Source organism: Sprattus sprattus (genome assembly GCF_963457725.1).
Source record: "Sprattus sprattus genome assembly, chromosome: 8".
Lineage (NCBI taxonomy): Eukaryota > Metazoa > Chordata > Actinopteri > Clupeiformes > Clupeidae > Sprattus > Sprattus sprattus.
This window is the reverse complement of record NC_137927.1, coordinates 27,704,779-27,722,827: the sequence shown is the minus strand read 5'-3', so window position 1 is coordinate 27,722,827 and position 18,049 is coordinate 27,704,779. Positions and strand designations below refer to the sequence as shown.

General features: G+C 41.4%; 1 protein-coding gene across 1 annotated transcript in view; it reads right to left on the bottom strand.

The window, feature by feature from the left end:
• Positions 1-2,622: 2,622 nt before the first annotated feature.
• Positions 2,623-18,049, bottom strand: part of LOC308369259 (protein NLRC3-like) — a 37,702-nt gene continuing 22,275 nt past the window's right edge. Inside the window, exons 7-10 of the mRNA XM_080843609.1 lie at positions 16,238-18,040; positions 4,592-4,765; positions 4,238-4,411; positions 2,623-4,033 (exon numbers count right to left, since the gene is read on the bottom strand). Coding sequence (XP_080699735.1) covers positions 3,829-4,033; positions 4,238-4,411; positions 4,592-4,765; positions 16,238-18,040 — 2,356 coding nt within the window. The 3' untranslated portion in view covers positions 2,623-3,828. The remainder of the gene's footprint in view (positions 4,034-4,237; positions 4,412-4,591; positions 4,766-16,237; positions 18,041-18,049) is intronic.

Below are 18,049 nucleotides of genomic sequence, written 5' to 3'. Positions count from 1 at the left end.
AGACAGTGAAATGTGCAAGTTTTCGTTCGATTCTCCTGACAAAGTGCCTATTTATTTTTTAGTTTTGAACTTTATATATTTTAAAATAAAAGGGTTGTGGGTGATTATGTGGGTGTTATTTGTATGTCTGTAGGTCAAAAACTCGCGGAGCTTTAAACATTTTTTGACAAAAAAAAATAATATCCCTGACAAGGGATATCGACCTTAGACCGTTAAGTGTCATGTCTATCAATGTGCTATGTTCATACATGTTTAGTGTTTATATGTGTATCTGGTTTATCTATGTTTTGTGTCTGACCAAGCCAGCCCGAAAAAAACATCTTAATGAAATACGTAATATTCTTTGTAAGAATTTGATGAAGCTACTCCATGCTGACCTTATTGGAGATATCTGTGCTATTTATTTTTTACAAAACATATTTCAAAAACATTGTCAACCTGCAAATCCTTGTACATACCATCCCTGCGCTATATGCTTAACTCGTATTCTCTCAATTCCCCTGTCCCTCCCCCATTTCTCAATTCTATGTGCACCCATGGAACAGCTAGTATACTCACCAGTATATATATACAACCATGCATACACTTAACCTTATAACATGGAATGTACGTGGTTTCCATACCCCCTCTAAGCGAATCATAATAATCAATCACCTCATGAAATTAAAGGCAGATATTTGCTTCTTACAGGAAACCCATTTAACAGACACAGAGCTACAACATCTCCATTTCAAACAATTTGACAAAATATTTTCTTCCACATTTAACAATAAACAGAGAGGAGTTTCGATCCTTATCAACAAAAACATCCCATTCAAACTCAACTCAACCACCACAGACCCCGAAGGACGATTCGTTATAATCAATATCTCAATCAATCACTTAACACTTACTCTTGTGAATGTTTATGGCCCTAACAATGATGACCCAGCTTTCTTCCATAACCTCTTCTCTCTGCTGAACAACTCAAGTAACCTCATTATAGCCGGAGACTTTAACCTGTTACTGCTTTAACGCCCCCTAATGGACCCGGGGGCGGGCCCGTACTGGATAAATCGCCAAAACAAATCCTGAAAATTCTATTTCTGAAAATATGATTCAAACTCCCATTTAATATTTTTTTGTGGTAATCCAACTATGTGTAAACCGATTTTCAGTTGTCTACATGCATCCGTTACAAATAAATACAATTTTAAACACACCATGACACATCCTCATTTTTTACATATGGAGCAGCCTCCTCCCATAACTAAGCCATTTAAATGTGTTTCTGCATTATCCGTACCTTAAATAACGTTATAGAACATTCATTTACCTTCAAAACATCTAAAAAAACAGACTTGAACTGCATGGTTATGTCCATAAAGTTGTTTATTCACTTGCTCACGACATTGAGAAAAAACGTTCACTTTCTTGTATGTTTCTGATGACGATCTCCTCGCTCTCTTCCTGACAACACTACACGAAGTTATCACGTGATGTTATATATAATTACAAAGCTTAAGACCCCCTCTTTCAGAATCTTTGGATTTTATTGGCTGTTAAACACATGTTTGTCATGAGTGACAGGCATTACCACCAATGGCATCAGCTCTCAATCGTGAAGCTGCTCAGACATGTCCTATCATATCACTTTACACTTCTTGTAAGACTTCTCAGTAGTGATTGACACCTGTTTTACCGAATAATAGAGATTCTACCAAAAAAGTAGGTAGGTCATTTGCCCTGATTGCTCAGTCCTGGAGTTTAGATTTTTGAAAGCGTAACTCAAGAGTCTCAGCTGCGCTCCCGGTGCGTAAATGGGCCATTTTGTTTACCTTCAAATGCGCACAGCAAGTGGTTTGGTCCACACGATCCTGAGGGCTTGTTTGTGCATATTTTTGGCTGCAATTTGTCTCCCTTGTACTCATCCATCATGGCAAGACGAGGAGTGCAGATGAGTGAAATACATGGGATGATTTTTGATGATTTTCGGGGAAGCCAGTGGACTAAGCATGGACTAGCATGCTAGCATGGACTCAGCATGGACTAGCATGCTAGCATGGACTCAGTGGAAGAGTGAATGGAATCGATGCCATCCTCGATGCGTAAGTAATTTAAACCAACTACTTTTCAGTGCATACCAGTAAGCTATGCATATGCCTTATTCTCTTTAGTGCTTTATTTTTTTATCATTGTGGGATGTAGTTTGCTAGTAATGGATATTGGTTAGCATGCTGCTGCTGTATTTACGTAGTTGCAATGTAGGCTACAACATACTATCAAAACGCATAGAAATGTTTTATTTACATCTGCTAAATGCATAATGCCTATGTTATTATCACACTTCAGCTTGACTATGGTGTTTTTTACATATGTTTACATTTTACATATTTGTGCATTAGCTTAGTAAATAACATGAAGCAAAATTCAATTGTAAGGCATGACCCAGTCAAAATATTTATATTGTCCAACGTTTTTATCTTGCAGTGACCCAGCCCCAGCTCCAGCTCCAGCTCCAGCATCACCCTCACCCCCACCACCACCCCCGTCGCCACCACCACTACTACCAGCTGCACAGCCTCCAACTGTGACACAATCCAATTTCAAAAGAAATTATAATATTAGTCTAAAATGGAGTTATATATGTCTGTACAACGAAAAAAAACAATGATATACAATGAGAACATTTTTTTTATGCATTTGGAGAGCTTGGAGAGGTTTTGGACACTTGGAGACGCCTGAATGCACCATTTAGATATTGCTGTGCAACACCTGGACATTTTTAGATATCTGCTCCAAAATTTGTACTTTGTTTCTCAGGAACATGTTGAATCAGGAAATATAGAAGATGACATAATTTTCTTCCCTTGAAACCATCCACACACTGTCAAACATAAAAATGAAAGGCGTTTTTTACATTTTTGACATTTTGTTCTGTATATGATGCTTTGAAATTGATACTTAATGATGAAAATAAAAGTCAGGAGGTGAATGCATGTCTTGGCCCACTTGTCTTCTTCAATTTAAGATATGAATGATCTTTGTATCATGTGTACAACTTCAGATATTGAGTGTTATTATGTGTAAGTACAAATCGTTCCAAATTAAGGCGAAATATCCCACTGCAGTAACAGGTTAATACTGTTCTCATTCTGTCACTTGACCGCTCACATAACCATAGCAACTCACGACTTTGGCACTCATCAGAAATAATTAAACAATACATGATTGACTATGGCCTTGGCGATAGCTGGAGAGTGAGAAACCCATCTTCAAAAGAATACTCATTTGTCTCCCCAGTCCATCAATCATCTTCGAGAATTGACTTTTTCCTGGTAAGCAACTCCTTAATCCAACATATTTCAGAAAACAATATCCATTCCATTATCATTAGCGATCACGCCCCCGTATCCTTAAATCTAGCCAAACCCTCTGCAAGATGGCGCTTCAACACATCACTTTTAGAAGACCCTGACTTCACCACTCTGATCAAAAGAGAGTGGGCATCCTTTCTGGAGATTAATGACTCTCCAGATTTATCCCCATCAACCCTTTGGGAAACAGGTAAGGCAGTCATGAAAGGCATAATAATCTCATACTCATCATTCAAGAAAAAACAGCAACAACAGTTAGAAAATACACTAGAGGAAAAAATAAAACAGCTAAGCAATATACAGTCAACTACCCCCTCTGAAGAAACACAAATCCAACTAAGACAGTGGGTGTTGTCTGAACGGCTTCAATTGTTTGTAACTACACTGGAATACAAATAAAAATATAAAAAATAAATAAATAAGAGGCAAACAGGAATTGACCCTTAAGAGACTTCACAGAGGAGACAAGTAATTAATTAAGTGTTTTGATATTATATCCATCAGCAACTCTCTCCAGTTTGCAGTGGGGATCCGTAAGAAGGTCTGAGAAATACCGAACTCCTACATCATGAAGCTGATTGTCACTCAGGTATAGCTCCGTCAAACTGCAGGAGGGAGAGCTGGCAGCTGATGCTAAAGCAGCACAGCTATTCTCTGTGAGGGAACAACCATCCAGACTGGGAGAAACATAATGAAACATCTGATTATAATATACCTCTACATTTGCAGCACACACACACACACACACACACACACACACACACACCTACCAGTACAGGTAATACAAACACATGCTGTCACCCTTATCAATACATAAACAAACCGTACTCCACACACACACACACACACACACACCTCTGTTGTAGTGTGTTAACACTCACTTTAATATCTCCAGTTTGCAGTGCGGATTCTTGAGGAGGCGTGAGAGATGCTGAACTCCTGCATCATGAAGCTTATTCTTACTCAGATTCAGCTTCTTCAAACTGCAGGAGGTTGATCTGGCAGCTGACGCTAAAGCAGCACAGCTCTTCACTGTGAGTGAACAACTCATCAGCCTGGGAGAAACATAATGACACGTGTGATTATTACACTCACATACCTCTATGTTTACAACACACACACACCTACCAGTACAGGTAACACAAACACATGCTCTCACCCTTACCAATACAAAAACAAATCATACTCCACACACACACAAACTCACAACGCTATTGTTTTGTGTTAACACTTACACTAGTGACTCCAGTTTGCAGTTGGGATTCTTGAGGAGGTCTGAGAGATGCTGAACTCCTGCATCATGAAGCTCATTGTAACTCAGGTCCAGGTCCTTCAAACTGCAGGAGGTTGATCTGGCAGCTGATGCTAAAGCAGCACAGCTCTTCTCTGTGAGGGAACAACTCGTCAGCCTGGGAGAAACATAATGACATGTGTGATTATTACACTCACATACCTCTACGTTTACGACTCAAACACGCCTACCAGTACAGGTAACACAAACACATGCTCTCACCCTTATCAAACAAATCCTCTCCACACACAAACATATTGGGGAAAACAGAGGGATGTGCGGGCACACTCACACACATCAATTGCAGGAATTGCAATGCACACACAATAGTCCACTCATGACAAGCTCGCAAAACACATGCACAGACACACTCACATCATTAGTGTTTTGCCTGTTGCCAGTGGCCATCATTACCCACAAGCAAAAAAAGAAAAAGAAATGGTGAAACGTATTGTTTCTTTGTGTACTGAACTCTCATCTCTTGTCGTCTACCTGCCCCACCGTGGGAGTTATCTGCACTCCTACCCTGCAAGGTTGACTCAATGTCAGATGAACAAAGACTGTGGTTGAAGAAAGTTTAATGTCATGTTCTTTGTGTTAACTTTATTAAAGGAATTTTGTTTAGTTTTACGTTTAGTTCAATGGAGTTTGAATTTAAAGGTTACATTTTGCAAACAGCGTGTAATCCCTATTTCACTAGTGGTGTCTGCCCCAGGGTCATAAAGTAAGCAATACCTATGTCTGAGGCTTCCTTTAATGATCACAGGTACGTACTTAGTTACACTACGATGTTCTCTGCGGTTGATGGTGAGCTGGCTGAAATGCCCCTTTACCATTAAGTTTGCCTAGTATTATTATCATTATGACGTAAGCATTATATGTAACTAAACTAGCTATAACAAAGAAATAAATGCAATGAGATGAATAGCATGCTGCTTCCCATGTGGAAATACTACACTTACAATTAAGCTCTGTAGTATATAATGTATTTACCAAGAATTCCAAATATACCTATGGCGTCCTATATTTCTATATACAGCCGCGGAAAAAATTAAGAGACCACTTCAAAATTATCAGTTTCTCTGGTTTTACTATTTATTGGTATGTGTTAAAGTAAAATGTACATTTTAGTTTTATTCTATAACCTACTGGCAACATTCCTACCAAATTTCAAATAAAAATATTGTCATTTAGATCATTTATTTGCAGAAAAATGACAATTGGTCAAAATAGCAAAAATGATGCAGTGTCTTCAGATCTCGAATAAAGCAAAGAAAACAAGCTCATATTCATTTTTAAACTACACAATACTAATGCTTACACTTAGGAAGAGTTCAGAAATCAATATTTGGTGGAATAACCTTGATTTAAAATCACAACTTTCATGTGTCTTGGCATGCTCTCCACCAGTCTTTCACATTGCCGTTGGGTGACTTTATGCTACTCCTGGCGCAAGAATTCAAGCAGCTCGGCTTCTTTTCACGGCTTGTGACCATCCATCTTCCTCTTGATCACATTTCAGAGGTTTTTTATGGGATTCAGGTCTCGAAATTGGGCTGGCCATGACAGGGTCCTGATCTGGTGGTACTCCATCCACACCTTTACTGGCCTGGCTGTGTGGCATGGAGCATTGCCCTGCTGGAAAAAACACTTCTCAGAGTTGGGGAACATTGTCAGAGCAAAAGGAAGCAAGTTTTTCTTCCGGGACAACGTTGTACTTTGCCTGGCTGAGGTTTGTAAAAGACCATAAGGATTGAAAAAGCAGACTGGAGGTTCTTCTAAGTTCGTCTTCTCTGATGAGTCCGATTTCACAGTAGGTGCAAGACTCTCTGGCTTGTAGGCCTCTCCAGGTCTCCGTCTAACCATCAGACGAACATGTGTTTGGCAAAGCTGAAAATTGGACTCATCAGAGAAGACGAACTAGGAGACCCTCCAGTCCGCTTTGGTTCAATCCTTATGGTCTTTTACAAACCTCAGCCAGGCAAAGTACAACGTTGTCCCGGAAGAAAAACTTGCTTCCTTTTGCTCTGACAATGTTCCCCAACTCTGAGAAGTGTTTTTTCCAGCAGGGCAATGCTCCATGCCACACAGCCAGGCCAGTAAAGTTGTGGATGGAGTATCACCAGATCAGGACCCTGACATGGCCAGCCCAATTTCGAGACCTGAATCCCATAAAAAAAACTCTGAAATGTGATCAAGAGGAAGATGGATGGTCACAAGCCATGAAAAGAAGCCGAGCTGCTTGAATTCTTGCGCCAGGAGTAGCATAAAGTCACCCAACGGCAATGTGAAAGACTGGTGGAGAGCATGCCAAGACACATGAAAGTTGTGATTTTAAATCAAGGTTATTCCACCAAATATTGATTTCTGAACTCTTTCTAAGTGTAAGCATTAGTATTGTGTAGTTTAAAAATGAATATGAGCTTGTTTTCTTTGCATTATTCGAGATCTGAAGACACTGCATCTTTTTTGCTATTTTGACCAATTGTCATTTTTCTGCAAATAAATGATCTAAATGACAATATTTTTATTTGAAATTTGGTAGGAATGTTGCCAGTAGGTTATAGAACAAAACAAAAATGTACATTTTACTTTAACACATACCAATAAATAGTAAAACCAGAGAAACTGATAATTTTGAAGTGGTCTCTTAATTTTTTCCGCGGCTGTATATATATAACTGTACCAGCATTCTTGAATAATATGTTTAAATGAGTGGCCAATACACCCAGGACATAATTAAATAGAGTAATATAAAATATACTTATGAATCATGACCTTAGATAATACATACAACAGAGTAAAGAAACAAAATAGATTAAGCAGCTTTTATTTGCTATAAGGTAGTCGGTCATGGTCACAAAGATGACCCTAGGGTTAATATTTTCGCAGTGAAATGTTTCTGTATGTTTTACAGATAGGTGACAGTACCATTACAGTATATTTCACAGGTCCTTACATGCTTAGCTAGCTAACACTAGCTAGCTGGTCAGAAAAAATAAATGCTCAAACCGAAAATATCCGACTTTTTTTCACTCCCTGCCCGTTGTGGATTACAAGGGGTCATGTGGTAAAGCAACCTTTTTCAGCCCAAAGACCCCCTGGCTGAGAGACACTGAGCAGGGACCCCAACCCTGTCGCCCCAAATTCATATCTTTTAAGTGTCAGTCACACACACACACATTCCCATACACATTTGGACAGAATTACAGCTGTTACACAAAACTTGTGTAGGGAGGGACAAAGAATTGAGTAGCTTGAGAAGCTTAAGTATGGATGAAATATCTCATACATAGTGAGAGGCCTGAGGTTTGACAATGAATCACTTATGCAACAAAATTCTCCTTATGAAGCAAGCAGTGCGTCACACATGGCTCTTGCACCTCGCGACCAGGGTATATCATGTTCACAGGAAAAATCACTTTGAAAATCTCTGAACTTTTTTTACGTCCAGGCAGCTGCTTACATAATAGAATTTCCTCCTTCATCTCATGGGCGTCGACGAACCGCACAAAAGCTAAAAGCTGAGCGTCGCTGACACATCGTGGATTCATCTAATTGTAGTGCAAAAGAATCTGGAGTTTCACTATCAGCTTCCATTTCATCAATACGGCGGGCAATGGGAGGCTTTTTTAGTTTTTTTACGTACTCATCCTTCGCAAATATTGTTTTGCACAGATCACTAGCTGCTGGCAATATTAAACTTTACGCAATTGTGTATGGCTTTTTGGTCTGAGCGACACGTAATGCAATATGATAAAAGGATTTTAAAGCTAGTTCAACAACTTTGGAAGATTGTCTCATCAAAGTTTGCTGGCCCTCAAAAGATTTTAAACAGGTTGTCTCTAAGTGTCGTTGCAGCTTTGATGGCTTCATACTTTTGTTTGATAGCACGGAAGAGCAATCCACGCACACTGGTAATTCATCACCTTCGGTCTGTTTGTAGGTGAAGCCAAACTTCAGATAATTCTCTGAATATTTACATGTCTTCTCCCGTTTGCGCTTATGGCTATTCATGGAAGGGGTGTTGGCATCCTCTGAAAGTAGATAATCTGAACCGCCATCAGTGGTGTCTTGACGTGGAGCTTGTGTTCCGAGAAATTACAAAACGACCCAATATTTCAAATTGGTTGGTTATCGCAGGTAAGATAGCTAAGTGTAGATAGCTAAATGTAGCTGAATGTGCCCATGGTGATCAAATGAACACATGAAGATTCATGGATAGCCTATGAATTATTTTATGAATGATTAGAAAGCAATATTTACGTTCTGTTTATTTTTATGTAGCCTATTGGACGTTTTCAGTTTTTGGAAGAGGGAAAAAATGCTTCAGATGAAATAATTTGGCAGACCCCCTGCAGTACCTCTGGGGACCCCCGGTTGAAGATCTTCCTGCTCCTTAACTCAGATAAAACTGAGGTTATGCTTGTAGGCCCGAATCACACATCTAAGTGTCACGAATTTACACAGACTAGTGTCACTTAGTCTGCAGACAGATCTATTAAATTATACCAATAACTGTGAAGGACGCCTGATAAGCAACTAAGCAGACAGAAAATGTGTCTGGAGATTGTACTAAATTGTCCTAGCTCACTGCTAGTAAACAGTAAACAGTAGCAAAACCTAAGCCCTTCTTTGTGGCACTTTATACCAGGTTCAGTCATCCTCCATAACTCATCTTACCTTCGACGGTCAGGTCATACTCATCTCCTCTGCAGTCACTAATCTGGTTAGGTTTCACCTGACCTTTAATGACCATATAAAACACCTGTGCAAAACTTCTTTTATCATCTCAAAAACATCTACAAACTCCGCCCCACTTTAACCCTGTCAGATGCAGAGAAGCTCGTCCACGCTTATCTCCTCAAGACTGGACTACTCTAATTCATCACTCACTTCATCACTTCATTCTTCATGGGATCACTGGCAAAAACATCCAGAAGCTGCAATTCATTCAAAACAGCGCTGCCAAGATCCTGATGAAAGTCCGGAAATATGAGCACATAACACTCATTCTACACTCACTACACTGCCTCCCTGTCTCATTCCGGATTGACTACAAAGTCCTTCTACTCACCCATAAATGCATAAATGGACATGCACCTCCCTACCTACAAGAACTCATTACTCCCCAAACTTCCACCTGAGACTACTAACAAGTGTTCTGTGCTGCTAGAGTGGTCTCTGTTTCCCTCTTAGAGCACACACACATTTACATTTAGTCATTTAGCAGATGCATTTGTCCAAAGCGACGTACAAGGGAGAGAACAGTCAAGCTCAGAGGAATAATAATAAATACTGCTTTTTTTTTTTTTCAAGAAATAGAAAACGACATAGAAAGAAAAAGAAGTGCTGGACTGTCACTGCTTAAGTGCAAGTTAAGCCAAGGTGCCAGTTAGGAAGGGAGGTGCTCTCGGAAGAGATTGGTCTTCAAGAGCTTCTTGAAGGTAGAGAGGGACGCCCCTGCTCTGGTAGTGCTAGGAAGTTCGTTCCACCAACGTGGAACTACAACTGAGAATAGTCTGGATTGCTGTGCTTGCACAGGCGGCAGTGCCAGATGCCGCTCACTAGATGAGCGTAGCTTCCTGGGTGTAACATTTGCCCTTACAAGAGCATTTAGGTAGGTGGGAGCAGAACCAGCAAGCACTCTGTAGGCAAGCATAAGTGACTTGAACTTAATGCGAGCAGCTACCGGCAGTCAGTGGAGCCCAATGAGTAGCGGGGTGACATGTGCCCTCTTTGGTTTGTTGAACACTAGACGCGCCACAGCGTTTTGGATCATCTGTAGTTGTTTCACCACACAAGCCGGCAGGCCCGTTAGGAGGGCGTTGTAGTAGTCAAGGCGGGAACTCACCAAGGTTTGCACCAGCAGCTGGGTTGCATATTGGGTTAGATATGGCCTGATTTTGCAGATGTTGTATAGCGTAAAGCGGCACGATCTGGATACAGAGGCGATGTGGGCAGTGAAGGTCAGTTGGTCATCAATAATGACCCAGAGGTTTCTTGCTGTTTTGGATGGAACAACAGATAAAGAGCCAATATTGATATTGATGTTGTGGTGGATGACCTGTTTGGCTGGGAAGACCATCAGTTCTGTTTTGGCCAGGTTCAGCTGAAGGTGGTGGTTTTTCATCCATGTGGATATATCAGCAAGACAGTCCGAGATCCACGCCGAAACAGGGTTGTCCTCAGGAGGGAAAGACAGCACCAATTGAGTATCATCCGCATAACAGTGATAGGTGAAACCATGCGAGCGGATGATAGGGCCCAGCGAGGTGGTGTAAATGGCAAAGAGAAGTGGTCCCATCACCGACCCTTGGGGCACCCCAGTGGTGAGGCGGTGAGGTACAGACAGATGACCTTTCCATGACACCCTGAATAAGCGCCCAGTGAGGTACGATTCAAACCAGGAGTGTGCCTTGCCAGAAATGCCCATACAGTATGTTGACAGTATGGACAGAAGGATGCGGTGGTTGACTGTATCAAACGCAGCTGATAAGTCAAGCAGGACGAGAGCCGAGGATTGAGCTGCTGCTCTAGCAGTTTTTAAGGCCTCCGTCACAGACAACAGGGCTGTGGCTCGGTGGAGTGACCACTTTTGAATCCAGACTGGTTTGGATCGAGGACAAGTGATGCTGGATGAGAAGGAGGCCAGCAGTGTCTAGTAGCTTGTAAGATCGTCCTGTGCTGCAGATTTGTGCCACTTTCTCTCAGCCGCTCTGAGATTGGAGCGCTGCGTTCGGAGGGTATCACTCAGCCATGAATGAGACTGGGTAGATCGAGCAGGTCTGGTAGAAAGTAGACACAAACTGTCCAGGCATGAGCTCAGAGTGGAGCACATTGAATGAGCGCTCATGGTAGGCTAAGGAAGAGGGAACACCGGGCCTCAATCTCCAACGCAGTTAAGAACAACTTAAGATGAAATTTCCAAAGTTTTTGGGACAAATCTGGCATTCATGAAAGTTCTCATCTGGCATTCGTTCTAAACTTAAACCAGAATCTAAGATTGGAGCCCGCTTTCCGCTTTGACATGATTTTGATCAGTCTAAAGTTACTTTTGCGTTGCCTGTTGAGTCTGTGGATTGTGCACACGTCTCTTCAGTCTCATTCCCTTATAACGAGATGGCGGGGCGTTTTTGTATGAAAATTCAGGTGCACAAGAAGGCGTGTTTAATTTAAGAATCAGTACACAGCTACGGACACTTGGATGGTTTAAGAAGTTCATGAATCCGTGGAGATCTTTTCCTAGGTTGGTCTTTCGAAGTTTTTTTTGACAATTTCCGCCTATATTTCACTGTCCCATTTAAAGCCTGAATATCTATGGTTCTACACATTGCACAATAACCATTCATAGCTTAAATTTAAGAAGACACTTGGCCCCTCAAATGCAATCAGTTAAAGTGTTTTATTATTTCATTTTAGTTAACATTTCAGAGCAGCAAAACTAAAACTTTTGTCAGAATTCCTAGTGTTTTTTTTATGTCTCAGTGCAGAACTGGGTTTTGAATGTCATAGGAAACTAACATTTACATTTCCTGATGCAACAACATCTTGACAGTGTGTGTAAAATTTTTTAAGCAGATAGACAAAAGTTTACAAGTGTTACACATCAGTTTCCATATGGTACCTTCAGACGTCTCCAAGTGTCTCATAACCTCTCCAAATACAAAATCAAGTACCTGTCACTGTATATCAAGGATTCATACTTTTTTCTTGCCTGCTGTACTACATCAAACTATTCTGAATGAATTTCAGTGAAATATATTGTACTTTATTGTGACAACACATATGATGGTCTATCGCCTCTCCAAAATATACCCAAAAATATATCCAAATCCATAAAAAAGTACATCATGTACGTTTTGTGTTTTTTTAACTCAGACTGAGGTAGCCTGTCCTGATGTTTGTGTATTAAATTATGTATTGTGGAAGTGGTGTGGTGCAGAGGTGGTGTGGTGTTGTGTGGAGGTGTGTGGAGGTGGTGCAGTGGTGTGCGGAGGTGGTGGGGTTTGGAGGTGGTGTAGTGGGGTTTGAAGGTGGTGTATTGGGGTGTGGAGGCGTGTGGTGGTGTGTGGAGGTGGTGTAGTGATGTGCGGAGGTGGTGTGGTGGGGTTTGGAGGTGGTGTGGTGGGGTTTGGAGGTGTGTGGAGGTGGTGTAGTGGTGTGTGGAGGCATTTGGAGGTGGTGTAGTGGGGTGTGGAGGTGAGGTAGTGGTGCGTTGAGGAGTGTGGTGGGGGGTGGAGGTGGTGTAGTGGTGTGTGGAGGTGGTGTAGTGGGGTGTGGAGGTGGTATAGTGGTGTGTGGAGCAGTGTTGTTTTTGGCAGGCATTTTAGATTTAGTTTTAGTCTTAGTCTTTTTGACGAAATGCTTCTTAGTTTTAGTCCCATTTTAGTCATTTCTATCTTTGAAAGTTTTAGTCTAGTTTTAGTCTGACGAAAACTCAAAAGGTTTTAGTCTAGTTTTAGTCCGACGAAAACTCCAAAGGTTTTAGTGTAGTTTTAGTCCGACGAAAACTCAAAGGTTTTAGTCAAAAATCAAATATACGTAAGATGCGTGTATTTATTTAATAGGCCAATACATTTATCATAATGAAGCACACTGAGACTGATCTAACTTTCAAAAGGAGGGGAACACATTCTACTAAAATATGAGGGGTTGGGGAACAGTAATTATTCTGCCCTAGCAATTACGTGCATGTAAGGCGTAGACAGATAGACAACAATCCAGAGGGTGTATGATGTTCAGGTCTTTACTTTCTGATGCTCTCATTCCCAATGTATTTATTGTAAAACTATAAAACAAACACAAACACAGCAAATTACCATATGTCCAATTTATCCCGTTCAACATGTTTCGTGAATAAGAAGCTAGTCACCAGACACGTTAGTTAGCTTAACAGTTGAAAATAGCTATCCCTCCCAACCAAAGGCAAACTACGCTAATTATGAATTGATTTAATTAAATTAACCCTCTTATTAATTACTACACACCGCACATAACACATCCCACAAACATTACATTTCAACTTACGGACGTTCCACTCCAAAGGTCGGACGATTTGACAGCTTCCATGCAGCTCTTTGAACACGTTAAAATAACTGACTATAACTGAATTCTCGCGGGCGAGACGTAACAAATGCACTCAAGGTGCAATACCGGAATACACCAGTAGGTGTCCTTCTCGGACAACAAATTATGTTAACAAACATATTAACAAATATCAAGTCAGAACACTCTTTTTACGACCACCCGCACCCGGCACATGTTTTGAAGCTTTGTTCGTCCACTCACTAACAATTTTGTCTCGTCTAGTTCTCGTCTGACGAAAATGTCTACATTTTTCGTCACATTTTTGTCTTTATATGGCTTTGGTGACGTTCGTCTTAGTCTCATTTTCGTCATGGAAAAAAGGGGTCTGACGACGTCATTTTCGTTTTCGTCTTGCCTGACGAAAACAACACTGGTGTGGAGGTGGTGTGGTGGGGTGTAGAGGTGGTGTAGTGGGGTGTGGAGGTGGTGTAGTGGGAAGTGGTGGCGCATCTGAACTAACAGACACCAAGAAAATGTTTGAGAATGAGGCCCACTGTTCCCTCACATCTTATGACCACTACACCCCTACTACCTATGTGATGCCTCTATGTTTATTGGCACCTCAGTTGCAAGTATATTTCCTGACTGCTGAACTTTTGCTTTCATTTTTACTGACAGTCAGCGGTACATTGTTAAACAGAAAAAAATAAGTTTCAATGATATGATGTTGCAAACAAGCCTTTTAAATAATTAGTTCAATTACAGTAAAACTCAGTATTATCATTTATAGACGGGAAATAAATCCTCAAGTTAAAGTGTCCACGAGTATTCTGACAGTGTTTGGATAAACTAGAGTTTACCATCGCCAGGATAAACAACTTTCAAGCTTCTGTTATCATCCACTTTCTATGTGTTCTGTCTGTCTTGCATGTGGTTTGTCTCACAGGGTGGCTTGTATGATGCACATAACTAAAGTAATGTTCAGTCATCGGTGGGAACGTGTTTGATTACTTCTGAGTGTTTAATAATAGGAATAGCAAATATACCATGTGTGATCAGCGGTCAGTGGTAAGTGTTGTTCAATAGCAAATAGCTGACCTGGGTTCAATTTCTGGGCAATACAAGATGCTATTGTAAGAGTAAGGCCAGACTAAGCCGATTTTCATACTTTCGGGAACGTATTCGGGTTTAGTCAATCGCTGCCAGACAAAGCTGTGCTGCGCTGTTCTACGGCCACACACACCCATTGAAACTGGTGAATATGCTGTAGTACATATGCAAGGCCTGTTGGTGGCGCTGTGAAGGGTGCTACCGGAAATGGAGAAGGAGACTCGTAGAAGAAGACGACAAGTTACAACTAGTTAAGTTGGTGCAGACAGTTCAGTTTGTCGCCAAGTAGTTGACCATACTGTGCCTTATACATTTCCTATGCTTAAATCATCATTGTTCGACCTGTATGTGATGCATTATGTGCATACCTAATGAAAGTAAGGGTTTTCATGAAGTTGCTACTGTGATAGATCGTGTGTATTAAATACCACATTTTGGGCTACCTTCTAGTGCTATTAGTAGTGATTAGCACGCTAAGCGGAGATTTAGCTATGTTCTGTTCTTATGTTGATACGCTGTAATAAAGATGTGTTCAATCCTGCTAAGATTTCGACTGGATGAGATATGAATGAGATCCATGTTGCCTAGTGTAATGTCCACTATTATATGTATCTGGTAATATTAGTTGTGTAATTCAGTGCAGTGTAAATTAGTCCCCATAAAGAAGACTGCTTTGGTAACTCAGTGAATAAAACGTGCCCTTCTTAGATCGTTGTTTGCCAGCCATAAACAGAACAGAAGACTTACATTTTTTTGTTTTTATTGCGATTGGGAAGATGTACGTGACTACTTGACAGCTTCCAGCGTTCACGTGGGATAATTACGTCATCAGATTCGCGGATTTAAACCCGATTTGCGGCCAGACAGGCCCTGAAAGCAGGGTAGATTGCAACCTTCCCACTCTGGAGAGGGGATTCTAACCTTGACGGAAAGTAACGCTCCAAATGGCAGATTTATCTGGCCGGGAGGCCAGTTTGTCAAGTTATTTTCCGCAAAAGTATGAAAATCCGCTTAGTGTGGCCTGCCCTTAAGTCACTTTGGATACAAGTGTTTGTTATAATTTAGTTATAGCTTTTTTGGGTCACTTTGTCTCACTTACATATACAGCAGTAATAGCGTAAAAATGTCTTCAGCGACATATTTTTCCTAATACATTTCAATGCAAATGCTGAACTGCAACACTTTTTAGAACGGAGTATCTAAATGTTGGCAAAACTTGCTGTAGTTTTGCTGGTGGTGAACATTGACTGAGACAGGTATCCATGAATTTCGGAAGTGGTCTTTGAATGCATTTTGTGTATACGGAATGGAAAAGTATCCACAGTTTAGTTCTCTCACCTGTATTTCATATGTCATAATGTGCTCAACACACACACCATATTTTACTCATGATCACTCTACTAATAGCAACCCCACCACACACACAGTCACAGATTACAGGTTTACTTACAAAGCTGATGTGACCACTGGCACCAGCTTCTGAAGAACATCATCTGGACTGAGGAGTTCAGTCTGATCTTCCTCAGGTGTCCTTATGTACTTCTGCAGGTCAAATTCAGCCAGTTGCTCTTCTGAAATCTCAAACCTCAACCTCCTAGTCTTCCACTTTCCTGGTAAGAGCATCTCTACAGACAGAATTCCTGAGCTCCTGTCAATGTTCTCTACTACAGCATGGTGATTCAGCTCATTCAGACAGTAGAACAGGTTGATCCTTCTGTCTGACATCTTGTGGTCTATGATCTTTTGTTTTACATACTGGACTGTTTGCTCTGAGCTCTGTGATAGCATTCTTGTCTGGGGCAGAAGGTGTCTTAAGAGATTCTGATTGGTCTCCAGTGAGAGGCCCAGGAAGAAGCGGAGGAAAAGGTCCAGATGTCCGTTCACACTCCTTAAGGCCAGATCCACTGCTGTCTTGTGTAGATCATGAAGTGTTGAAGCTCTGAACAGACAAGAGAGCTGAGAGGTTTGCTGTTGGTCAGGCATATCTCTCTCTCTGTTGCTGAAGCAGAGGAACACATATAAAGCTGCAAAAAACTCCTGAATACTCAGAAGCACAAAGCTGAACACCTTCCCCTGGCACAGCCCAGCCTCCTCTCTGAAGATCTGAGTACACACTCCTGAGTACACTGATGCTTCTGTGACATCAATGCCACACTCACTCAGGTCTTCCTCATAGAAGATCAGATTGCCCTTCTCCAGCTGTTGGAAAGCCAGTTTCCCAAGATTGAAAATAATTTCTTCATCCGTCTCTTTTCTCTCTGTGTACTTTTCTTTTTTTGTCCTTGTTTGAATGATCAGGAAGTGTGTGTACATCTGAGTCAAAGTCCTTGGCATTTCTACTTTCCCAGATTCATCTGACGTTCTCTCTACAACAGTGGCTAAAATCCAGCAGAAGATTGGAATGTGGCACATGATGTAGAGACTCCTGGATGCCTTCAGGTGTGTGATGGTTCTGCTGGCCAGGTTCTCATCACTGATTCTCTTCCTGAAGTACTCCTCTTTCTGTGAATCATTGAATCCCCTAATTTCTGACACCTGGTCCACACACTCAGGAGGGAACTGATTGGCTGCTGCTGGTCGGGTGGTGATCCAGAGGAGAGCTGAGGGAAGCAGATTCCCCTTGATGAGGTTTGTCAGCAGCACGTCCACTGGGGCTGGCTCTGTCACATCACAACACATCGGATTGGAGCAGAAATCTAGAGGAAGTCGACACTCATCCAGACCATCCAAGATAAACATGACTCTGTTCTGTGAACTGCTAAAGACTGTTGGGTCTTTCATTCCGGGGATAAGGTGCTGAATAAGATCCACCAGACTGAGTTTCTTTTCCCTCATAAGGTTCAGCTCTCGGAAAAAAAGAGGAAATATGAAGTGGACATCATGATTGGCTTTTCCTTCAGCCCAGTCCAGAATGAACTTCTGCACGGACACTGTTTTTCCAATGCCAGCCACTCCCTTTGTCAGCACTCTGATGGGTTTGTCCTGTCCAAATAAGGGCTTAAAGATGTCACTGCATTTGATTGGACTGCCTTGTGCTGCTTCTCTCCAGGATGCTCTCTCTATCTGTCTGACCTCATGTTCATCATTGACCTCTCCTCTTCCCCCCTCTGTGATGTAGAGCTCTGTGTAGATCTCATGGAGGGGTCTGGTGCCTCCCTGATTTGGAATGCCATCATTCAGATGCAGAAACGTCTTCTGCATATGGGACTTGTGGATCTGATGCATTTGTACGTTTATTGGACCAAGTTGGCAACTGTGTGTA